General features: G+C 39.7%; 1 protein-coding gene across 1 annotated transcript in view; it reads left to right on the forward strand.

The window, feature by feature from the left end:
- FAR2 (fatty acyl-CoA reductase 2) overlaps positions 1-23,604 on the forward strand; it is a 135,342-nt gene that overhangs the window by 97,877 nt on the left and 13,861 nt on the right. The window contains exons 3-4 of the mRNA XM_081818945.1: positions 11,778-11,953; positions 15,364-15,543. Of these exons, the coding sequence (XP_081675071.1) occupies positions 11,778-11,953; positions 15,364-15,543 (356 nt within the window). The remainder of the gene's footprint in view (positions 1-11,777; positions 11,954-15,363; positions 15,544-23,604) is intronic.

Consider the following 23,604-nt stretch of genomic DNA (forward strand, 5'->3'; position numbering starts at 1 on the left):
CGTTCTATTCTATTCTATTCTGAACAGATACGATTAGTAAATAGCTGTGTGATAATACTTCCAGTTGCCCAAACTCTGCAATGTTTAGGTGTTCTACACTTGATCTGGGTAGTGTGGTATTTTTGTTATCCCATAGGTTCCTCTAAGGGGAAGACATGCAAAATGAAATATGATATGCATAAATGAGCATTTGGGTATCAAACCATCTCCTTCAAAAAAGGATTATGCATATCCTCCCATGTTTTACAAATTTGAAGGTAGTATTGGCTTTGGTCTCAAGCATATCTGAGCTCAAATTCTGGCTTTTCAATTCATTGTCACTTTACCTCGTAAGCTCCAGTTTGCAGTGTTCAAAATAGGAACAACCACAGAGACTTCCCAGGATTGCCACAGGAGCTAAATGAAAAAAGGCATGTGTCGGGTTTATAGTCCTCTTTGGAATATACAGGGTCATTTAGGGTTAGCAAAAGGAAAATTTTAATAAGAGATTTTTTTTTTTACAAAGGCTCCTTTCCCATGTGCAGGAAGGCTCATATCTAATGGAGGTGGTATCTGCTAGCCCAGCACACTGTAGATGCCCAGTAACCCCGCTGACCACATCTATCTGCAGGCACCAGGATGAGATTTGGGTACAGATGATCAGCAAGAGAATCAGGAAAGCTTCTCCTGTATCTCATGACCTGACTCAGCAGTGGGAAAATAATAGTAGTTGACCGTTACTGGGTACTTAGGACATGCAAGACACTATTCAAAGGCTTTTTTGTGCCTTACCTCTTTGATTTTTGTGAAGAAAGAATGATTCATATCCTCAGTGTTCATTTTGTAGATGGGAAAACTGAGACCTGAAGTGTTAACTTACCAGAGGTCACCCAGCTAGTAAATGAGAGAGTCAGACTTTAGATTGGCTCCCGAACCAATAACGCTTGCTTCTACCCAGCACCGCCTCCATGGTAACTAGTGGTTCTGAGTAAGACCAAAAGGCTAAGTGGCATAAAGCTGAAATCTAGAATAAACTCTCAGATCCCGCTTCAGACAGCTTCACTCAGTTACATATCCCTAACAGACTTTGTTTTTATCACAGAGCAGATATTCCCTTGTAGCTTTGTGGCCAGCTTATAGATTTCTAGGTAAATATTGTGGCAGGGAGTCTTGTGGTCAGCACAACCTTTACCTACCGTTCTTTTTGATGACACAGCAACATTGCTTTTGTTCTGGAAATCTTGACTGTACTGTATATAACTTCTCTGTAAGGCTGGCTTGTGAAATCTCTACACCTGTCTCCACTCTTGGGCTATTTATTGTCGGCTGTTGACCTTTGTAAATAGCGGTTCTCAAACTGTGGTCTCCAGACCAGCAGAATCAGTATCCTCCGGGAACTGTCTGTTTTTATCAGATGGTGCTTCCAGAGCGGGGGGCTTCAAGGCAGACTGACCTGGGTTTGAATCTCAGCCCTGCCAATTATTAGCTGTGGGACAGGGGGCAAGACATATACTTTATTGAGCCTTAGTTTCCTTATTTGTAAAACAGGGTAATACTGCCTTGCTTACCCAGGAGTGTCTGTCTGGCTGGCTGTCTATTCACCCTTCTCTCTCTCTCCACCCACTCAAGTCTTTCTGGATTCAGATCCAAGTCTGATATTATTAGGTATGGTAGGGCTTTAACCACTATCCCCTATGGCCTCACATTTTACTGTTAGGCTAATTAGAGCTTATTGTATCACTTTCTTTTCTCCATAAATTTTCCCTAAAAGAATTATGGGAAGAAAGAAATCTGTTGTGCATTATATGGCTAAAGAACTTAATATCTGTCGTTAAATGCCGTGTCTGCATGACCCTTTTGTGGGTTCTTTTTCTTCTCTTTTTGCCTTTTATAGTACTTTTATTCCTTGAGTGCCTTGGACATCTAAAGAATTTTCAGAAGCTTGCACACTATGTCTGATTATTTTTTAAGACAACATCTACCTCCATTCTATGTTGTCATTTATAACAGAAAAGTTTATTGCTAAAAAGAGCAGATTCTATCACCTGTTGAAAACAAGCCTTTGGTTAAGCAAATACCCACTTTCTTGGCACTATATGGAATTTAAAAAATGATGTGCTTTATTTCGGGGCATTCCAAAACTGAAAAGCTTCCACTACACAAATCATGGATTCTGCCCTCAGAATATGAGGACACTATTGCTGACTGCCGCTGATAAAGCTGTGTGGAAATAAGGGATAGCCCCCTGTCATTAGTTTTGATCTGTGCGACACCAGGTATTATTGCTCATAATCATTGTGAAACTAAAAATTCAAATAAAGACAAACCTTAAGATTATGTTTTTAAACTATGTGAATGGACGACTTTTGAACGGTAAACAAAACAAACAGAAAACTTTCCAGATTATGTTACTTTTTTTTTACTTAGAGCATGTCATCAGATACAAGTTCAGTTAATTTTGAGTTTTGAAACTGATTATCAAATTAAATAATTTGACTCTATTTTTATTAGAAATATGATACCAAGTATTCAGCATTATTATTTCTTTAATCTTCTAGTTTCCTTCCTAAAATATGAGAAACTTCTAAGGAAAATAAGATTTCATGTGCTAAAATGTGAATATGCTCATCACAGATCCAGGCTATTCAACTTGTGTGTCCCCGGGGTCCCCAAGCGGGCTGCTTAGTCTCTTACTTATGAAAAATGTGTTCATTTCATTATGAATCAACCAGCTTTTCATTGTAGCAAAACCAGTTTTAGAGAGATTGATATTTTATCCATTTTGCTGTCTTGCATATGACTTTGCTTAACAAGACATGGCTCTTCCTCACAATAACAGATAATGAGTTGCCAGTAAATCATTCAGTTGTCAAGTTCAAAGAAATGTTGAAAGGTTCTTTAGTGCCTTAAAGCTGTGTTTCTTTTTCCAACAAACATGTCCCATTTATACCCATTTAGGATTTTAAATTCATTATAATCTACTCTTAATAACTGTTTAAGAAAACATCAAGGAGACAATATCCATATTTGAAAAATAAAACCCCAGGTAGTTGAAATTGTATGAAGAGTGAGGTCGTTAATTAAGAGTAATTGAGAGGTTAGTATCTAAAAAATGTTTTATTGAGAGAATCCTAAAAAACGTTGAGCATCTTCTATTGAACTGTAGTAATCAAATAAGGGGAGGGTTGCAATGAGATTATGCTGGGTTTAGAATTAATCATCTAAGAAGACCAGGCAAAATACAAGATTTCCAGGGTGGGAGTATCTTGTATGATGTCACCAGGAAATGGATTTATAAACAAAGACAGAGCTTGGCAGGTTGTGCTGGATACTTCAAGCCAACTTCTCTGGAAAAATGTGAATTAATAAGCTCTCATTTGTCCATAGATAAATCAACTTTGAAATACCATGGAGAGCTGTAGTTAATGAATCATGCAGGGTCACACACTGGGCTCTTGGTTCACAGAACTAATCAGGTTTAAGACAACAGAAGATAGTAACATTTTATGAAATACTTTGTTGACTCCTTTCACAAAACTGTCCCTGTTTAGTAGTTTCTAGAATATATTAGAGAAATTAATCCCTGAGAGGAGAAATAAGGCACTTAGACGAATCAACTTTTGAACCAAATAACACCTGCAAAGGAAATGTCAGCAATCCGATGTTGTCGAGTACTAAGAAGCATCCACCAGAAATGTTCATTTCATTTTACGTACAAGTTCCTCGTTAATTTTCAAAGACTTTTTCATAAGAAAAAGAAGCGTTTCCATGTTTGGTTCAAGGCTACCCAGTAAAAGAGCTGCTTGTTGCCAATCAACTTCCAAAAATGAACTTCTGATTGACATTAATGGTTCTGTTAAATCTTTACACAAGGCAAAGGCAATTGGAAACAGAAGTTTGAATTTTAAATTCCCAAAGCCAGTTTTGTACCATTACTATTTTTTATTCTTCCTAAGAAACTATGCCACAAAAAGCAAGAGGCTTCTATGAACTTGGGACAACTAGAATGATATCATCTTGCCAGCAATTTACATTTCCCCATGATTAACAAACACACACTTTTAATAATAGCATAGCTGGCCTTCAATTTGACAGTTATTCAACTCAGATTAGTTGAAGCATGTTAAGCCTGCTTGCTGTGGGCCATTTTCTTTCTCTTAAGAAAAAAAAAAAAAAAGAAAGAAAGAAAGAAAGGAAAGAAAAAGAAGAAAGAAAGAAAGAAAGAAAAGAAAGAAAGAGAAAGAAAAAGAAAGAATGAGAAGAAAGAAAGAAAGAAGAAAGAAAGAAAGAAAGAAGAAAGAAAGAAAAAGAAGAAAGAAAGAAAGAAAGGAAAGAAAGAAAAGAAAGAGAAAGAAAAAGAAAGAATGAGAAGAAAGAAAGAAAGAAAGAAAGAAGAAAGAAAGAAAGAAAGAAAAAGAAGAAAGAAAGAAAGAAAGAAAAAGAAAGAATGAGGAGAAAGAAAAAGAAAGAATGAGGAGAAAGAAAGAAAGAAAGAAAAGAAAGAAAAAGAAAGAATGAGAAGAAAGAAAGAAAAAGAAAGAAGAAAGAAAGAAAGGAAAGAAAGAAAGAAAGAGAAAGAAAAAGAAAGAATGAGGAGAAAGAAAGAAAGAAAGAAGAAAGAAAGAAAGAAAGAAAGAAGAAAGAAGAAAGAAAGAATGAGAAGAAAGAAAGAAAAAGAAAGAAAGAAAGAAGAAAGACAGAAAGAAAAAGAAAGAATGAGGAGAAAGAAAGAAAAAGAAAGAAAGAAAGGAAGAAAGAAAGAAAGAAAGAAAGAAGAAAGAAAGAAAGAAAAAGAAGAAAGAAAGAAAGAAAAGAAAGAGAAAGAAAAAGAATGAGAAGAAAGAAAGAAAGAAAGAAAGAAAAAGAAGAAAGAAAGAGAAAGAAAAAGAAAGAATGAGGAGAAAGAAAAAGAAAGAAAGGAAAGAAAGAAAGAAAGAGAAAGAAAGAAAGAAAAGAAAGAAAAAGAAAGAATGAGAAGAAAGAAAGAAAAAAAAAGAAAGAAAGAAAGAAAGAAATTGGTTTAGTCCTGGGGTATAATAACAATCCCAGAAACAGAAGCAATTTATTTTCTCAATCTCTTATTTTCTTTTACAATACAATTTACTAGGTAATTCAATCACTGGCATGATTTCACACATCCAACTTCTTTCCTTCCTTTTCAATTTCTTCTAGTCACATCAGGTCTTTTTCTTAAAAGCTTCAAATTTTCTATACTCATTTTACTCAAAAAGTCACCAAGCCACAGGATTCAGCTTGACTCTGAAATACATTCAATTTGCAGAGGTAGCTGCATCACACGGTATAATCAGAAACCTTGCGATGATGTAACAAATGTGCACACGCACACGCACACACAGCTGTCTGATGAGCCCCTTTTAAAAACTGAGCACTGCTGTATATGCGGAGAAGGAGTTTTCCTATGCTCCAGAACCTACTAAGTAGCAGGCACTCTGCTAGACATCTGACTTTCATTAGCCCATTTTACCCTCACAAACCTCTGTGGTATGTGTTCTTGCTACCTCACAGAGGAGAAACTCATCCAGGAAAGTTGTCGCCTATCCAAGGAAATACCAAAGAAGTGACAAAGAATTTACAGGTGGTTCTCTTACCTCTAAAGCTCACACTGTCCCCACCGCCTTGCATGGCCTCCCCTGAGAAACTGCATCCTGTAAGCTCCGATTGTCTTGCCCTGCTCGCCGGGTGGTACATTTGCCAGTGATGACCACTTCCTTAGGAAGGGAAGGCAATGTCCACTTCTGGATTAGGATCATCACTTTTCCCATCCTTTCCCGTGGATAATGCAGAGATGCCACCAATTCTGCTAGAGACTTGGGAGCAATCTTCAGATTGGTTTCCATCTTCCTAGCCACCCTAGCTCCTTTTTTGCCCTGGGTGCTTAGTCTGAAAGAACTCTGTGAAAGTGACCTTGGGGTCACAAAACATAACAAGACAGTGAGCTGTTTATTACAGATTTTTATGCAAAATGAACTAAGACTTTTTAATGCAAAATTATTTTTAAGAATAGCAGATTATAGGGCGCCTGGGTGGCTCAGTTGGTTAAGCGACTGCCTTCAGCTCAGGTCATGATCCTGGAGTCCCGGGATCGAGTCCCGCATCGGGATCCCTGCTCGGCGGGGAGTCTGCTTCTCCCTCTCCTGCTCCCCCCTCTTGTGCTCTTTCTCTCTCTCACTCTCTCTCTCAAATAAATAAATAAAATCTTTAAAAAAAAAAAAAAGAATAGCAGATTATATGCTGAATCATTAGTTCTCTGAGAACACAGAATGAGATAGTTTAGTGATTAGCATTTTAGATAAATATGCAAATGAAAACACTGAAGCCCCAAGAGGTGCGTAACTTGCCCCCTTCACATATCTAATAAACAGCAGAGCTGGGATTCAAACCCAGGCCTTCCTGACTCCACAAAGCCTGAGATCTTTCTCCGTGACTCTCACCTACAGTGTATATCAGACTCACTGGAGAGCTTGTTCAAAGTACAGATGCCCAAGCTTCAACTTAAACTGAGGTAGAATCTCCAGGGTCAGGACATCTGGGGTTTTGTTTTTTGGTTTTTTTAAACAACTTTCTAGTTAACCCTGCTACGTGCCGAAGTTCAATAATCACACAGCTACCCCATACTGCATTATGGTCCTATAGAAATGGTCCTCACTATAGCAATAAAAACTTCTAGGTTAATCCTTTCTATCTTATGAGAGTTATTAGTGAACGAGCAAAATCATAACATTTTGTAAGCTTTTGTGAATCTTTATATTGGGTATGATAGTTTCTGCCTTAATTTACTTGCACTGATTTGTTATTTAATGGTTCTCAGATTATACACTTTCTTGGTAAGTCCTTGCTCGAGAGCTAACTTGCAGAATCTGTTGATTTGCTTTTACTCAGCACTCCCAAAATTTCTCTGATAAATGTTATGGGTTCTCTTTTGCTTTAGGACAGCTGGTACTCCACAGAGATTGCCCTTTAGTTTAAGAGACCTTACCTTTTGTTTCCCAATTAAAAATATTAGGAAAATTTTGGTCGGCTACTTGCACTAGAGAACATAGTTATTTTTGAAGAGAGGGACTCAATATATTGAATAAAGATCAAAGACTTTCAAGATTATTAAAGATATGATGATTTGGAGGGCACCTGGGTGTCTCAGTCAGTTAAGCATCTGCCTTTGGCTCAGGTCATGATCGCAGGGTCCTGGGCTCGCTCTCTCTCTCTCTCTCTCTCAAGTAAATAAATAAAATTTAAAAAAAAAGATACGATGACTTTCACTGGTCCCCAGAAAGTAGCAACTGAACTCTCTGTGGGTACTTCCAAAGTGAGGTCATGTGGGTGGCTCAGTTGGTTAAATGTATTCCTTCAGCTCAGGTCATGATCCTGGGGGTCCTGTGCCAGGCTCCCTGCTCGGCTCCCTGCTCCCTGCTTCTCCCTCTCTCTCTGCCCCTCCCCCTGCTTGTGCTCACTCACGTGCACATGCACTCTCTCTCTCAAATAAATAAAAATAAAATCTTAAAAAAAGAACACAAAGTGAGGTCATGTGGATAACAAGTTAATTGTAGAAATCCAAGTTCAGGACCTCTACGTTGTTTCAAAAGCATAATATAAATGTCACACCCCCAACCCCTTGCCCAATTCCTGCTTCTAATAAAAACGCAGTCATAGTGTTTGGGTCCAAAAGTCATACACAAGGAGTTTATCGAATCCAGAAAATTTCTCTTTCTGATCTTATTTCTGCTGAATTTTCTCCCTTAGGATATGTAAAGTTTCTCTCCTGTGTCTGGGCTATCAGTAACTATTGTCGTATATGGAATCATCTCTTGTGGTTAAAACAAATTAAGAGAGAGAAATCCTTGCTGTATAATGTCAAATCAATAGAACACTCCTAGACTTTCCAAGAGAAACGTATAGCTTTGTTACCGGTTTGAAATGGTTTTTTTAAAAAGATTTATTTATTTAGAGACAGTGAGGGGGAGCAGGGGCAGAGGGAGAGGGAGAGAGAATCTTAAGCAGGGCTTAAGTGGGGCTCGATCTCACCACCCTGAGATCATGGCCTGAGCTGAAATCAAGAGTCGGTCGCTTAACTGACTGAGCCACCCAGGCACCCCAAGTTTGAAAAGTTTAGAGAGCCTCTTCACTGTGATCTTTCATTGGCCACAGAAAAACATCCTGCCTCTGTCTAGAACAGGGTTTCAGGAAATGGAAACACAGCAGTCCCTCCTTGAGTCTTCATCAATGGCAGGTAGCTACTCCACTCTTTACCTTCTCAGTCCTATGCCATTACCTAAAGACTATACGAGCAGAAATATGATAAACTCTTAGAATCTAAAATAACTACATTAAGTTCTTTATTGCTGGACCTTCAGTGAAATTTTTGAAATTATATATTTTTTCTGCACTCATGTTTGTTCCATCTATTTTTTTCTTACCTTTAATGAATGGCTCACATCAGCAAAAGAACCTTTCAGAAGAGCTGGTGTCCACTGAGGACCCATTTGCAGCATTTCTTCTGTCCTTCGGTTATATCATTATTACAAAAGCAAAGGTTCTACTCTGAGCCTTTCCAGCTCCCGTTTGCCATCAGTGCAGAGGACCCAAGGGAACACTTTATTTCTTCTACTTGTGGTAGTTATCTGCTGTCTTTCTTCCCACCAACACAAAAGAGCTGGTAAACAAATGATTTCAGGAATCAAGCTCCCACTCCTGGTTCCATTACTGTTCTTACAGTAATTAATGTCAATGTAACAAACAACATTTGAGGCTTTTCAATGAACTGGGTGCTGTCCAGCATAAAATGATAAGCAAGAACCAAGGATTTACCAACCAGAGGGGGAAATTTAAGCCCTGACTTTAAAAATGGATGTGAATTTTCCAAATTAATGTTCCAAATTAATGTTTCACAAGTATGGTACCCAGCACAGCAGACCTATCTGTGGAACTGGTTAAGGAATACAACTACCTGGGTTAACCTGCCAAACCTATTGAGTCAGGATCTCAGAGGGTAGAGTAAGGAAGTCATTTTTAATTGGTTCCTGGATTTTTCTTATGCCTACACAGTTTGAAAACCACTGATGTCCTGTAACTGCCCTGGACAGTTATAAAGGGAAATGAGTCAAACACCATTGTTCAATTAATCCGTGTTAACACTCCAGCTGAAGAAGTTCTCATCTTGGGATGAGTTAAAATCCACCAGGGAACTTGATGTGAAATACAGACTCCTGGGTGTGACCCAGTCATTTCTTATTCAGTGGGTGGGGCCAGGGGCTGGAAATATACACTTTTAATGTGCATGCTAGTAAATCCAATACAGTTCGTTTGGTGGATAACACGTGGAAAAGCACTGACCTGTTGGATGGTGGTTGGCTGTAATCTCAGCAGTCTATTGAGAATGTGGAAACATTTAAGAAGTATTATTTTGTTAGGGGTGGCTGGAGCAAAATGGTGAGATGCCAGGCAAGGCAAGTCGTATTAACGGGCATGGATCACATAGTAAAATGTGACTCTCACTTAGTCCTGTGGTTTGAATTGCTGCAGCCAATTCACTGATTTATTTCAATTGACCATAATAAATTCCATCTGGATTAGAAAACTTAGACTTTAAAAAAAAATTATACCATGTTCACTCAGACATGCCCTCTCATTGGAAAATGTAATCAAGGGGTGCCTGGGTGGCTCAGTCGTTAAGCGTCTGCCTTCAGCTCAGGTCATGATCCCAAGGTCCTGGGATCAAGCCCTGCATCGGGCTCCCTGCTCCACGGGAAGCCTGCTTCTCCCTCTCCCACTCCCCCTGCTTGTGTTCCCTCTCTCGCTGTGTCTCTCTCTGTCAAATAAATAAAATCTTTAAAAAAAAAAAAAGGAAAATGTAATCAATACACAGAATATAGATCGGAACACTCTTTCCTGAAATGGTGATTATCTCCATTTATTACATTTGCCCAGGTGGGATGAAAGTACAATAGGGTGTAGCAGGATTCTCCGCTGAAGTCATAAAAACCAAAAGCAAAGGAAAATCTTTATGGTAGTTTACATCATGTGTGAGGAACTCCATTGCTGTAAGGATGGACACTGAAGTCATTTTCCACTTACTACTCTAACGTCGCCAGAAGTTATCACAGGCCAAAGTCAAAGACTCCACAGAACCCTCACTAAATTTCTTGTGAATAAAATCTGTCATGCAGACTCAAAACAGAACCTTCTACAAATCCAATTATTAAAAGGGGGGGGAAATTGTGCACATTTTAGATAAATTTATCCAAGAAGATCCAATTTGTTGCATGATTAACATGGACTATGAGAAGGAAAACATTTGACCGTGAAAACCAGTATTTAGCATGCTTCTGATTCATCCAGATTACAAAAGCTCTTAAATATCTTTCTGGAAGAACCAGAATGACCTTTGTTGAGAATGTCTCTCAGACACTGTATCCACGTCATCAGTCCCAAATGTCAAAAAAGCTTTGAGGATTGATCTAACCTCCAAACTCTTCAGGACTGAAGTCCCACGCTACTGCAAGGCTGATCCTGCGGTGCAGAAAAAATGGTAGCTCAAAGGCAGAAATATATTAACTCGCCAGGCCAATACATGGACTTGACCTCCTTCCCTGATCACCTTCACTGGATTCCCAGAAGGCCTCTGAACATGCTCTTGCCTGATTCAAGAATATGAGACATGACTTCTATGACTACCTTAGATCAATTTCTTATGACCCAACAAAAGAGCCTAGGGTAGATATCCAATGGAGGGAAGAAGCCTACTACTCAGGATTAAGGAGTAAATGCAAACATTCTTCGGGGGCAGAAGGGGTGAAGGGGACAGGCTCTGCTACTCTACTATGACTAAAACAGACTAATTTTCTCTGCTCCTAACCTTCCTAAACATTTAGCCTTACTTTTCCTCATTGCGAACAGCCCATGTCAATACTACAGAATTTCCTTTTGTCAAAACAGGTGGAAACCAAGATCATTTTGTTAAAATTATATTCTTTGAGAAAATGGAAAAATACCAGTTGAACCTAAGAGCTTGTGTGTGGAGGGGAAAGTAGAGACTGTTCCATTCGAACAATCGTAATAAAAGCTAAAACTGCCAGTGTTCTTTCCTTTTCCTTTATAAAGAAATTAGAATATTAAGAAATCAATTAAAATCCCATAAAAAGGACATTACTCATATAATTTTTACTAGACAATAACTGCCATCGATATTGGAATGAGATTATGTAAAAGTTGTATTTGTTTTACCCATTACAAATTTGCCCAATTTGTTATTTTCTAATTATGTTTGCGCTGCTAAGAGCTATTGTTCCTTTGGGCCAGTTAACTAAGTTGTTTCGAACTTGTGCCCGTGAGACCTCCCTTGTAAAGGCTGGTGATTTTGCTGGTAATTTGTAAAGGCTGATAATTTTGCACCGAAAGCCATATTTCCCAGCCAAAAATGGAAAAAATCACCACGTATAAACACGAAGCTGCCTTGTTGGCGGGGATGGGGGTGGGGGGGGGGGCAGGATATGGATGACTCATTGTCACCCCTTCACACATGCAGGAAAAGCTCAAAATATACTCCTTAACTGATTATTAGAACTGATTTTTTTGAATGTTTATCAAATTAAGAGGAGCAGAAATTATACTAAGCTGACTGAATTGCCTGGAGTAAAACAAATGGCTCTTGAGTAAATACCTTCTTTGAGTGATACTATAAATAAAACCAGTTTTTGAGAATTGGGATGAGACAAGCCAGCAAAAACAAGAGCAATGTGATGGTGATGATGCTCTCTGCATATTGATTTATATTTATGTTTTAGCTGTTTGAAAAAGTCAAAGAAATCTGTCCAAACGTGCATGAGAAGATCAGAGCTATCTATGCAGATCTCAATCAGAATGACTTTGCCATCAGCAAGGAGGACATGCAAGAGCTTCTCTCCTGTACAAACATTGTCTTCCACTGTGCAGCTACTGTGCGCTTTGATGATCATCTGAGGTACATGCCCATTTCCCTCTCATGGTGGATGTGTGTGTGTGTGTGTGTGAGAGAGAGAGAGAGAGAGAGCGTGCATGGCATGCATGTGTGCATGTATATGTGTGTCAGTTTCTTTGTCATTTCTGTTAAAAAAAAAAAAAAGATATATGCAAATGATGAATCACTAAATTCTACCCCTGAAACTAACAACACACTATATGTCAACTAAATTGAATTTAAATAAAAAAATTTTTTTAAAGATACATTCTTAATGAAAAAAATTCAAAGGAGTAAAAATTCTCCAAAAATCTCTCCACCCAGAGATGACCATTTAATATTATGGAGAGCATCCATTCCAACTTTTCTTTTCACAACCGTAATAAAAAGACTATGTTCAACTTCACCAAAAAATGGCATCATATTGATAATTTTTTAGCAACTTGCTCAGTTACATCTTTGGATCTCTTTCATTGTCAATAGATATTCTTTATAATTTCTAATGACTGCATGACATTCCATTATACATGTATATAGTATACTCAACCAGTTCTGTATTGGTGGATATTTTTGGATTGTTCTAATTTTTCACTATTATAAACAATGCTTCAGCGAACATCTCTGTGCTTACATTTTTTTTATACCACTGTGCACTTTACTTTGGGCAAATGTCCAGAAGTAAAATTGTTAGAGATGTAGCAGCTGTGCCCAGGTTATAAACGGTAAATGATACATTGTTTTCCACAAAGGTGGTATTGATTTACATTGTCCCAGTGCACATGAATGCTCATTTCTGACACCCACAGCCATACTATGTATTTCTATATTTTTAATGCTGCCAATACAATGGAAATTACATTGTGTATTTTGATTTTGGTTTTATTGATAATTAGAAAAGTTGAAGATGTAGAAATGCTGATTGGCATTTTATTCTTTTGTGAAATGCCTATTCGTGTTCTTTACATGTTTTTCTACCAAAACATTTTTTTTCTTGTCAATTTTAAGACTTGTTGGAATAGTTAGCATATTGATTTTTTTTGTCTTTTATAAAGGCTCAAAATATTTTAAATTTATCATTTGTCCTCAACTATTTTTATTATTTATGCAGTTATTCATAATTTCTTCTACAATTTTTATTGCTTCATTTTCACCTTAAATCTTTAACCCATTTAGAGTTTATTTGCCTATAAAGAGAAATAGGAAAATTCTATAAAAAGGAAAAGTGATGTGGGTGTGAATGTAGAGTAGCTTTTGAAAAATTTCTAACAGATGGCTACTTCTTTAGCAACATTTATTAAATGATTTGCTTTTACTCTTTATTTAAATGAAGCTCTTATAATATACTGAATTTCCATTGTTGGACTCTTTATTTTGTTCCATTACTTAGGCTTTCTCTTCCAACACCACAGTATTTTATTACAGTAATTTTTTTTTATTAGGCAAGTATACACACATCATTCTCTTTTTATAGAATTTTCCTGACTATTCGCATCTGCTTATCCATCTTGATTAAACTTAAGATAATTTTTTCAACTTCTTAAAAAGTTAGGAATTTGAAAAAAAAAAAAAAAAAGGGACGCCTGGGTGGCTCAGTCGGTTAGGCGGCTGCCTTCGGCCCGGGTCATGATCCCGGGGTCCTGGGATCGAGTCCCGCATCGGGCTCCTTGCTCGGCGGGGAGCCTGCTTCTCCCTCTCTCTCCCTCTGCTTGTGCTCTCTCTGTGAAATAAATAAAATCTTTAAAAAAAAAAAAAAAAGTTAGGAATTTGATTAGGACTACCTTGAATATGTCACCTAATTTAGAAAAGCTTAACATATTTAAAACATTGGCTCTTCCTAAGAACAATATATTGTTTATTCAATTTTTCTATAACCCTTAATGAAGTTTTATCATTTTTTTGTATATAGTCTGTTCATTTATTCTTAACTTGATATATTTTTTAAATGTTCAGTTTGAGTATGTGCCTTTCTTCCATTGTATTCTCCAATGTTTTCCTTTAACACAACTTTTATAAATGGACACTTTACTGAATGAATCATTGCATGTCCCAGGGTGGTTTTTTTTTAGCTCTTTTGTTTCCCAGATATACAATTATGTAATCTGATATGGATTTTCGTGACTGCCTTTGCAACTCTTATATCTGTTAATTCATTTTGTTTTCCTCTCTCATTACCGGGTGGAAGTTCAGAGCAGTACTAACTAATGGTAGTGATTGCAGGCATTCTTCTTGGCCCTGACTTTAAAAGCAGTGCTCCTAAATTTTCCCCATTGAACATGATACAGGCTAACAAAGGGAAAGGGATATATTTTAATAATTTATTCTTCTTTTAATGAATTTTTTAAAATTAGAGATGGATACTGAATGTCATTTTAAAACTTTTCAAAATGCATATAGAGGATCATTTAGTTTTTCTCCTTTTTATGCTCTTTTTTAGTTAGATTAATAGGGTTCCTGATATTGTATAAACCATGTATTTCTAGAATGAACCATTTGTCATCACATATTGTGCTTATATAACTTGGTGTTCTAGTAGCTAAAACTTAGGATTTTGACATCGGTTTTTAGGTCTGACCTGGACGTTTGCAATAGAAATTTCTATTTCTCATTCTCCATCCACTGTTGCTCTCCTACAGTTCATTTGAATTTTGCAGCTTCTTGAGTTAGATGCTCAATTTATGTATTTTTATATATTTTTTAAAGATTTTATTTATTTATTTGACACAGAGAGAGAGAGACAGTGAGAGAGGGAACACAAGCTGGGGGAGCAGGAGAGGGAGAAGCAGGCTTCCCACAGAGCAGGGAGCCCGATGCGGGGCTCGATCCCAGGACCCTGGGATCATGACCTGAGCCGAAGGCAGCCGCTTAACAGCTGAGCCACCCAGGCACCCCTATTTTTATATATATATTTTTTAATTTATTCATTCGAGACACAGAGATACAGAGAGAGAGAATATAAGTGGGGGAGAAGCAGAGGGAGGGGAAGAAGCAGGCCCCCTGCTGAGCAGGGAGCCCAATGCAGGGCTGGGTCCCAGGACCCTGGGACCACGACCTGAGCCGAAGGCAGATGCTTAACCATCTGAGCCACCCAGGAGCCCCTATGTCTATATTTTTAATGGCTGCTTAAGAAACCCCTTTATACATTCAGAGGATTATGATTTTTTTTCCTTCCAGCTGATTTAGAACCAAGCCATCTCTATATGCAATATGAACAATGCTTCAATGAATAGGATTTATGTGCACAGAATGCATCATCACCATATAACACCTTGCAGGCATCACGTTACTGTGTAGCCACGACCCATGCTTTTCTTTTTGGTCCTTTGGTGCAGCCACAGAAATCAGATGGACATGCCAGTTATTGGAGTAGGTGAAGTTCTAGCAAGGCAGGATGCCAAGTTGCCTCATTGTACTTCCTTCTGCTTTACCTCCTGCAGACATGCCGTGCAACTTAACGTCACTGCCACCCAGCAGCTCTTGCTTATGGCCAGTCAGATGCCCAAGCTTGAAGCCTTCATACATATCTCCACTGCCTTTTCAAATTGTAACCTGACGCACATCGATGAGGTCATCTACCCGTGCCCTGTGGAGCCAAAAAAAATTATCGACTCCATGGAGTAAGTTGGGTCACATGAGGGGGTCAGGCGATGGGCAGATGGTTGTTCTCTGTGATTCTTTGTAGTCATTCATTAATGAGGTAACAAAGCGAGACACTTGAGACAGCATGCTTGGCAAAGGTGCTAGCTTTCGCTACCCGATCCCTGCTGTTCCCTTCATGCTAGCCTGGGGAGGGAGTATAGTGCTTGGTGATGGGGAGGACAGGCATGGATAAATGCCACGGAAGAGTTTTTTGGAATAGTTTGGGATCGTACTAGGTGCACGGGAATGTTTTCCATAGAGGTGGTTTTTCATTTCTTACTGAACTCTGCATGGTCACTAAAGGAAGTAGAGTGTACAGTGTAAAAGTGAAGAAGAAAGCTTTCAGCGTCAGACCTTCCTATCTGTGTGACCTCAAGTGAGTTCCTTGGCCTCTCTGTGCCTCAGTTCCTTCATTTGTGAAATGGGGCTGATAATAGTGCTCATCTTGTAGTGATGATAAATTGAGTCATATAAGGCAGTCACTGTGTTCAGGAGTGTTTAATAACAGTTAATCAAAAGGTTAATAAGGAAGAACTCATAGGTAAGCGGAAATCCTCCCAGGTCTGGTAGGAAATGCGAGTCTCTTGGTCTAGGAGGCCGAGATACGCTTTCCTTATTGTCCTGTTGTGGAGGAAAAATAACGGTCTAGCATCTTTCTCTTCTTGCCTACTAACAGGAACCACTTTGTTCTTAGAACATGGCCCTGGTCTCAGAATAAGTATGTTTTTGTTTTTTCCATCTTCATTCTTCTGCTCAATTTACCAAGTTTACCTTGTTTTAAAAAAAAAAAACTGCAAAAGAAAAGTATTACATCAGAGAAAATAGACTACTTCCCGTGAAATTTGTCAGATGTTAATTTCATGTAATACTGTATCTCTCTTTAAGATAGACTCTTTAAAATGAAGCTTAGCTAAATCAAGAGCTCATTCCCATCAGGGCAAACATTTTTATCTCCTACAGCTCTGAGAATAGATATTTTTACCTGTTATTTTAAAATATCCAGGACAAAGAAGAGTGAAAGTCATCTAAAGAACCTGGAGGTTACCTCAAGTTGCTAATAAGCAATGATTTGCTTAAGTGATGCAAAGGAACCTTCTGAGTGCAGAGCTTGTCGGCAGAGTTGGAGAAAAGATGCTCTGATGCCCTAAGTCGGTACAGGAGAGTGGATGTGGAAAGCCTCAGTGTGTTTTCAGATAGAATCGATTTGTTTCGGTTAGCTGCCCTCTCATAATGCTGTCTCTTGGTCAGTGTAGTGCTTACATATTTGCTATGCCCAGGAAAACGGGCAGACCTGCTTTGATTCCAGACTCTGCTTCTGCTGAGATTCCAGAGCCTTCCTCTACTGCTGACCTGTCTAGCCCCTGACAGATCACAGCATGATGTGAGGCAGTACAGAAGTCTGGCAGAATTTGCCAGAGAAAAGACACAGGAAATGATGATGCAGTTCACCCACGGTGAGGGGCTTCTCCAGGTCCTCTGTAGTACTTCCTCCCTCCCAAACTGTGTCCAGACTCTACTCCAGATCCAGGACCCCCAGATCTCCAAGAAGAATAAACTCACCTCCCAGAAGAGGAGTTGATTTCTCTTCAGGTGCTCAGCACTTGCCATCTTTCCCCACACTCCGTGTCCCCTGGTAAAAGCAGGTGATTGCTTCATGATTTATGATCAAATCGTAATTGACATTTATATAAAACCCATGTCTGTCATTTACTGCTCCCCAAGGAGTATAATTATTTTGAAAAATATGCAGCCAAACAGAACTAAAAATGAAATAAATTTTGTCTCAAAAGAATACACTTTGCATGCAATTAAGGAACCAAGGTTTTTTTGTTCTTGTTGTTTTTTAAACAGGGAAAAGTCATAACCACAATTTATTAACTCAGAATTCTATATTCAGGACCACCTGTCCAGCCTCATCTCCATCAGCCCTCCCTTTACATGTGTGCTGCAGTCACACTGAAGTCATTACTCCTCTCCCTCATGCCTCTCTGCCTTGGCTTATGATGGTTCTGTTTCTAGAAACTACCTCCACCTCTGCTTCCCTGGGTAATTCTGACTCCAACATCAGAGCTCTCCCCTGGAAGCTGCTGGGCTGAGGCAGCCTTCCCTGGGGCTCCCATGGGAGCCCATGCCCATCTTTATCATTGCTCTTCCCCGGGTTATTCGAAATATCTGGTTGTTTGTGTTCTCTTTTGGCAATGAGTTTGGCGAAGGAAGGGAATGTCTCTTGCTCCTTCTTGCTTTCAGTGCCAGCACATGGTAGGGACTCCAATATGTGCTGAATGAATGAAATGTTGTTGATGGAACGAGATGACCATTGTTCACACTATTCCAGCTGAGGTTTGTTTGTTGGTTGGTTTAGACAAACATGAAAATAGATGGCAGAATTCCAGAGCAAGCTTGTTCTAGTTGGGGATGTGAAGTCCTATGTGTAAAATGCCTCTATGTCCATGTCTTATCCCTATTTCTGATGGCCCATTTTTTCCTCTTAGACTTCTAATAGAACCTCTGTGTTAAGTCTGGAGTCATGCTTTGAATAAAGCCTAGCAACCCTTCATTAGCTACACTGTTGTTTGTGACAGTTTCAACAACCCCTATGTCAGATGGAATTTTTGGAAGTTTTAGAATAACAAACAGCATTAAAGTTATTCTGAATAAATATCAATTCACCTAAATTTAGTTACTTTGATTTAAGAAAATATGTTTTCTCTGATTTCTATTTTGTAATCAACCTGTGGTTACAATAAAATTATTTTCCAAGATTTTTAGGTTTCCATTTCCCTTGGAAGTTTTTATTAACGGTGGCCTCATGGCATCTAGGAGCTGTCATTGTTCTTGGTATTCCAGGGGTCCTCATCGTTTTAGAAAGGAACCAGGTGTTAGACTATAAGATGATCTTGAGGCTGTGCTCTGGGCTTTGTGATCTCAAGAAAATCACCCATGTGGATGTGTTAATTAACTAGATGGGGGGCAGGGGCAGGTGGAATCCTTCCACATTGTATATCAAATCATGATAATGTACACTTTAAATATCTTACCATTTTGGGTGCCTGGGTGGCTCAGTTGGTTAAGCGACTGCCTTCGGCTCAGGTCATGATCCTGGAGTCCCGGGATCGAGTCCCACATCGGGCTCCCTGCTCAGCGGGGAGTCTGCTTCTCCCTCTGACCCTCCCCCCCCTCATGTGCTCTCTCTCTCTCTCTCTCTCTCAAATAAATAAATAAAATCTTTAAAAAAAAATAAAATAAAAATAAATAAATAAATAAATAAATATCTTACCATTTTGTCAATTATACCTCAGTAAAGCTGGGGGAAAAAAGAATTAAAAAAAAAAAAAGAAAATCACTCATGACAAAGTAAAATAAACCTTTCTTTTCCCCAAAAACCAGTTTAATGAGAATTCCCGTTCAATAAAAGAGGATTTTTTTTTTTTAATTATTGTTAAAAGAGGATTTGCACTTTTTGCCAGGACCTTTTTCAATTGCGTAGGCCCAAGTGATAGCGCTCACTGTTGTTCGTAAAGGCATTGGGCTGGTGAAACAAACCTGACACAAGCCCTGCCCCTTCCCCTTCAGGCCACCCCACTTGTGTCCTTCCACAGCCCAAGACTGCCAGGCCTCAGCTCCCTTCCTTCAGCCCATATCTGAAAACTTCCAGAATTCCCTTGGTCCTGAACCATGGCTGAAAGGTGAAATTTGATTGTGTTAGTATAAACTTTTAGGATGTTAGCATAACCACATTTTAATAATAACCCCAATTAGGAGTCAATGCTTCTTATTGGTATGACAAGCATGGCCATGAATCAGCATTAAAAAACAGGCTTCTTGGTTGCCTGGGTGGCTCAGTCGGTTAAGCGACTGCCTTCGGCTCAGGTCATGATCCTGGAGTCCCAGGATCGAGTCCCGCATCGGGCTCCCTGCTCAGCAGGGAGTCTGCTTCTCCCTCTGACCCTCCTCCCTCTCGTGCTCTCTGTCTCTCATTCTCTCTTGCAAATAAATAAATTAAATCTTTAAAAAAAAAAAAAAAAAAACAGGCTTCTCTAGCTCTCACACCTGCCCGTGTCCGATGTCCTTGTCCCAACTCCCACAGGCATTTTATCGTGGCATTGTGCCACCATTCTTACCCGTCTCCCCATCTTCGTATTTCTAGCTTCTGCGGTTGGGGATTTTTACCTTCAGAAACTCCTGTGCGTACATGGATGAGGGATTACCAATGAAATTCCAGTTTTCCAGAATAACAGCTTAAGTAGAATGTTTATTTTTATTTTCATTTTATTATGTTAATCCCCATACATTACATCATTAGTTTTAGATGTAGTGTTCCATGATTCATTGTTTGTGCATAACACCCAGTGCTCCATGCAGAACGTGCCCTCCTCAGTACCCATCACCAGGCTAACCCATCCTCCCACCCTCCTCCCCTCTAGAACCCTCAGTTTGTTTTTCAGAGTCCATCGTCTCTCATGGTTCATCTACCCCTCCGATTTCCCCCCCTTCATTCTTCCCCTCCTGCTACCTTTGACAGAGAGAGCGAGAGAGCACAAGCAGGGGGAGCAGCTGAAGGAGAGAGAAGAGCAGGCTCCCCATGGAGCAGGGAGCCTGATGCAGAGCTCGATCCCAGGTCCCTGGGACCATGACCCGAGCCAAAGGCAGAAGCTCAACCATCTGAGCCACCCAGGCGCCCCTAGAATGTTTATTTTTAAAAAATGCACATAACTAACCAGGAAAGATTACTGCTTTCCATCTTTTTCAAGCTAAGTTAACTGCTCTTACAAGAGAGAGGAAGGAGTTTTGCACCTACAGAAAAACTTGAAATAACTAGTAGTATTTACTGCTTTATTTAGTTAGCCTCCTTAAATCAATCTAGTACATATGCATTAAGAAGGGAGGGACAGCTGTGCGTCATCACTGAGCAATTACTGTGAGTAAAGACACTTTGACAGACGTTCAGTCCCTTACCATAATATTGGAGGGGTGGTGCTATGTATCATCACTACTGTGCTAATTAAGGAACAGAAGCTCCGAAAGGCTAAGTAACTCTTCGGAAGCCTCTCAGCTAGTAAGTTACAGGGACACCATTTTTCTCCATGGCCACATGATTCTGGTCACATGGCTCTTTTTGGTACTCCCACATACTCAGCAGCGTGAGAGATTAAAGGTGCTTTCTTAAAATATACACTGTGTTCTCAAGGAGCTCACAATGAAACACAAAATAGAACAGGGTAGCATTATATATGGAGTGTGGTAGAGGAAGTGGGACCTAGTGAGTTAGATGGAGATGGAGACAGGCACAGGACCTGGTCTTGGGAGAGGAGGTGCAGTGGGGAGAGGTGAGATGGGGGCTCATATTAGGCACAGCCACGGGAGCAGGAAGACCGGGGGCATGTTTGGGATATGACCGTCCATCCACTTGGGCAGCATTGATGTTACGTGTAGGGAAGCTGTCAGAGGTCCAGCTGGGAAGATGGGCTGGGGCCATACTGAGATTTTGAATGCCGTGTGGAGGACTGTATTTAATTCTATAGGCAATGGGAATCCACAGCAGGAGGGTCGTGTGTGTGTGTGTGTGTGTGTGTGTGTGTGTGTGTGTGTGTGTGTAGGGGGTTGGTTTTGGTTGGTTGATGATTCCATTTTGTTTTCATCAAAAAAAGACTTGGACAAAAGTGGGCTTTAGGAACGTTAGTATGGGGTGCCTGGTTGGCTCAGTCGTTAAGCGTCTGCCTTTGGCTCAGGTCATGGTCCCAGGGTCCAGGGATCAAGCCCCGTATCGGGCTCCCTGCTTCGTGGGAAGCCTGCTTCTCCCTCTCCCACTCCCCCTGCTTGTGTTGCCTCTCTTGCTGTCTCTCTCTCTGTCAAAAAATTAATAAAATCTTAAAAAAAAAAATAGGAACGTTAGTATGGTCATGGGGGAAGGGGGTTAAATTGCCATGGGCAGTTGCCAGAGGTGGACAGCCATGACCTGCCATGTTGTGGGGTGGAGACCTAGAACTGGGGTGTGGCAACAGGTACAAAAAAACACCTCTGTGTTTGGGGACAGAAAAACCAATGGGACACAGTAACTGCTTTGCACCTGGCCTTGCACACAGCTGCTAATTGACTGTCAGATTCCATCTCTAGTGCCAGGGATTTAACTCCTTTAAAGCTCAAGTCAACTGACAATTTTACTCCAAAAAGCGATGCCTTTCTGAGAGCTAATCCCTATTTGTTCAAGTCTTACATTTGTGGAATGGCGTCCTTTCAAATTGGCGATTCCCCTATTTGCCTGACCATAACAATCACCACTCCACTGGTTAAAAATCAAGATGATCAAGCTGTCACCCCTGAAGATTGATTTGGAGGTTCTAAGATGGTACCAGGGAGCTGGATTTTTGTCATAGGTCCCACATAAGTCTTACTGATGAGCAGGCAAGTTTGGGGAAAAGTGCCTCAAAGTGCTTTTTCATTTAATGGCTCTCCCTTGACATGGGGTTCATTCATATTCTAGTCACTGATGCGCCCTGGCCTCCCCACTCTCCTCACTTGGCCCAGCCATTCCTAGAGGCTTTCATCAATGAAAACTTCCCGATAGATTTGTACCTACTAAAAATCATGCTCTTGAAGCTACCTGGTGTCTAGAAGCACAATCTGCCATGTGAAAAAGAAAAGATGTTTTGTTAATTTTATCTTACTATGCTATGTTAGTCACCATACAATACATCATTAGTTTTTGATGTAGTGATCCGTGATTCATTGTTTTTGTATAACACCCAGTGCTCCATGCAGTACGTGCCCTCCTTAATACCCATCACCGGGCTAACCCATCCCCCTACCCCCCTCCTCTCTAAAACCCTCAGTTTGTTTCTCAGAGTCCATAGTCTCTCATGGTTCATCTCCCCTTCCGATTCCCCCCCTTCATTTTTCCCTTCCTTCTCCTAATGTCCTCCATGCTATTCCTTATGTTCCACAAATAAGTGAAACCATATGATAATTGACTTTCTCTGCTTGACTTATTTCACTTAGCATAATCTCCTCCAGTCCCATCCCATGTTGATGTAAAAGCTGGGTATTCATCCTTTCTGATGGCTGAGTAATATTCCATTCTATACATGGACCACATCTTCTTTATCCATTCATCTGTTGAAGGGCATCTCAGCTCTTTCCACAGTTTAGCTATTGTGGACATTGCTGCTGTGAACACTGGGGTGCATATGGCCCTTCTTTTTACTACATCTGTGTCTTTAGGGTAAATACCCAGTAGTACAATTGCTAGGTCATAGGGTAGCTCTATTTTTAATTTTTTGAGGAACCTCCACACTGTTTTCCAAAGTGTTTGTACCAACTTGCATTCCCACCAACAGTGTAAGAGGGTTCCCCTTTCTCCAAAACCTCTCTAACATTTGTTGTTTCTTGCCTTGTCAATATTTGCCATTCAAACTGGTGTAAGGTGGTATCTCAATGTGGTTTTGATTTGAATTTCCCTGATGGCTAATGATGATGAACATTTTTTCATGTGTCTGCTAGCCATTTGTATGTCTTCTTTTGAGAAGTGTCTGTTCATGTCTTCTGCCCATTTTTGACTTAATTATTTGTGTTTTGGGTGTTGAGTTTGAGAAGTTCTTTATAGATCTTGGAAATCAGCCCTTCGTCTGTAGTGTCATTTGCAAATATCTTCTCCCATTCTATGGGTTGCCTCTTTGTTTTGTTGACTGTTTCCTTTGCTGTGCAGAAGCTTTTTATCTTGATGAAGCTCCAAAAGTTCATTTTTGCTTTTGTTTCACTAGCCTTTGGAGATGTATCTTGAAAGAAGTTGCTGTGGCCAATGTCAAAAAGGTTACTGCCTATGTTCTCCTCTAGGATTTTGATGGATTCCTGTTTCACATTGAGGTCTTTCATCCATTTTGAGTTTATCTTTGTGTATGGTGTTAGAGAATGGTTGCGTTTCATTCTTCTGTATATAGCTGTCCAATTTTCCCAGCACCATTTATTGAAGAGACTGTCTTTTTTCCATTGCATATTTTTTCCTACTTATTTGACCATAGAGTTGAGGGTCCACATCTGGGCTC

The sequence above is a fragment of the Leptonychotes weddellii genome, chromosome 5 (assembly GCF_054177405.1).
Source record: "Leptonychotes weddellii isolate Sample4059 chromosome 5, ASM5417740v2, whole genome shotgun sequence".
NCBI lineage: Eukaryota > Metazoa > Chordata > Mammalia > Carnivora > Phocidae > Leptonychotes > Leptonychotes weddellii.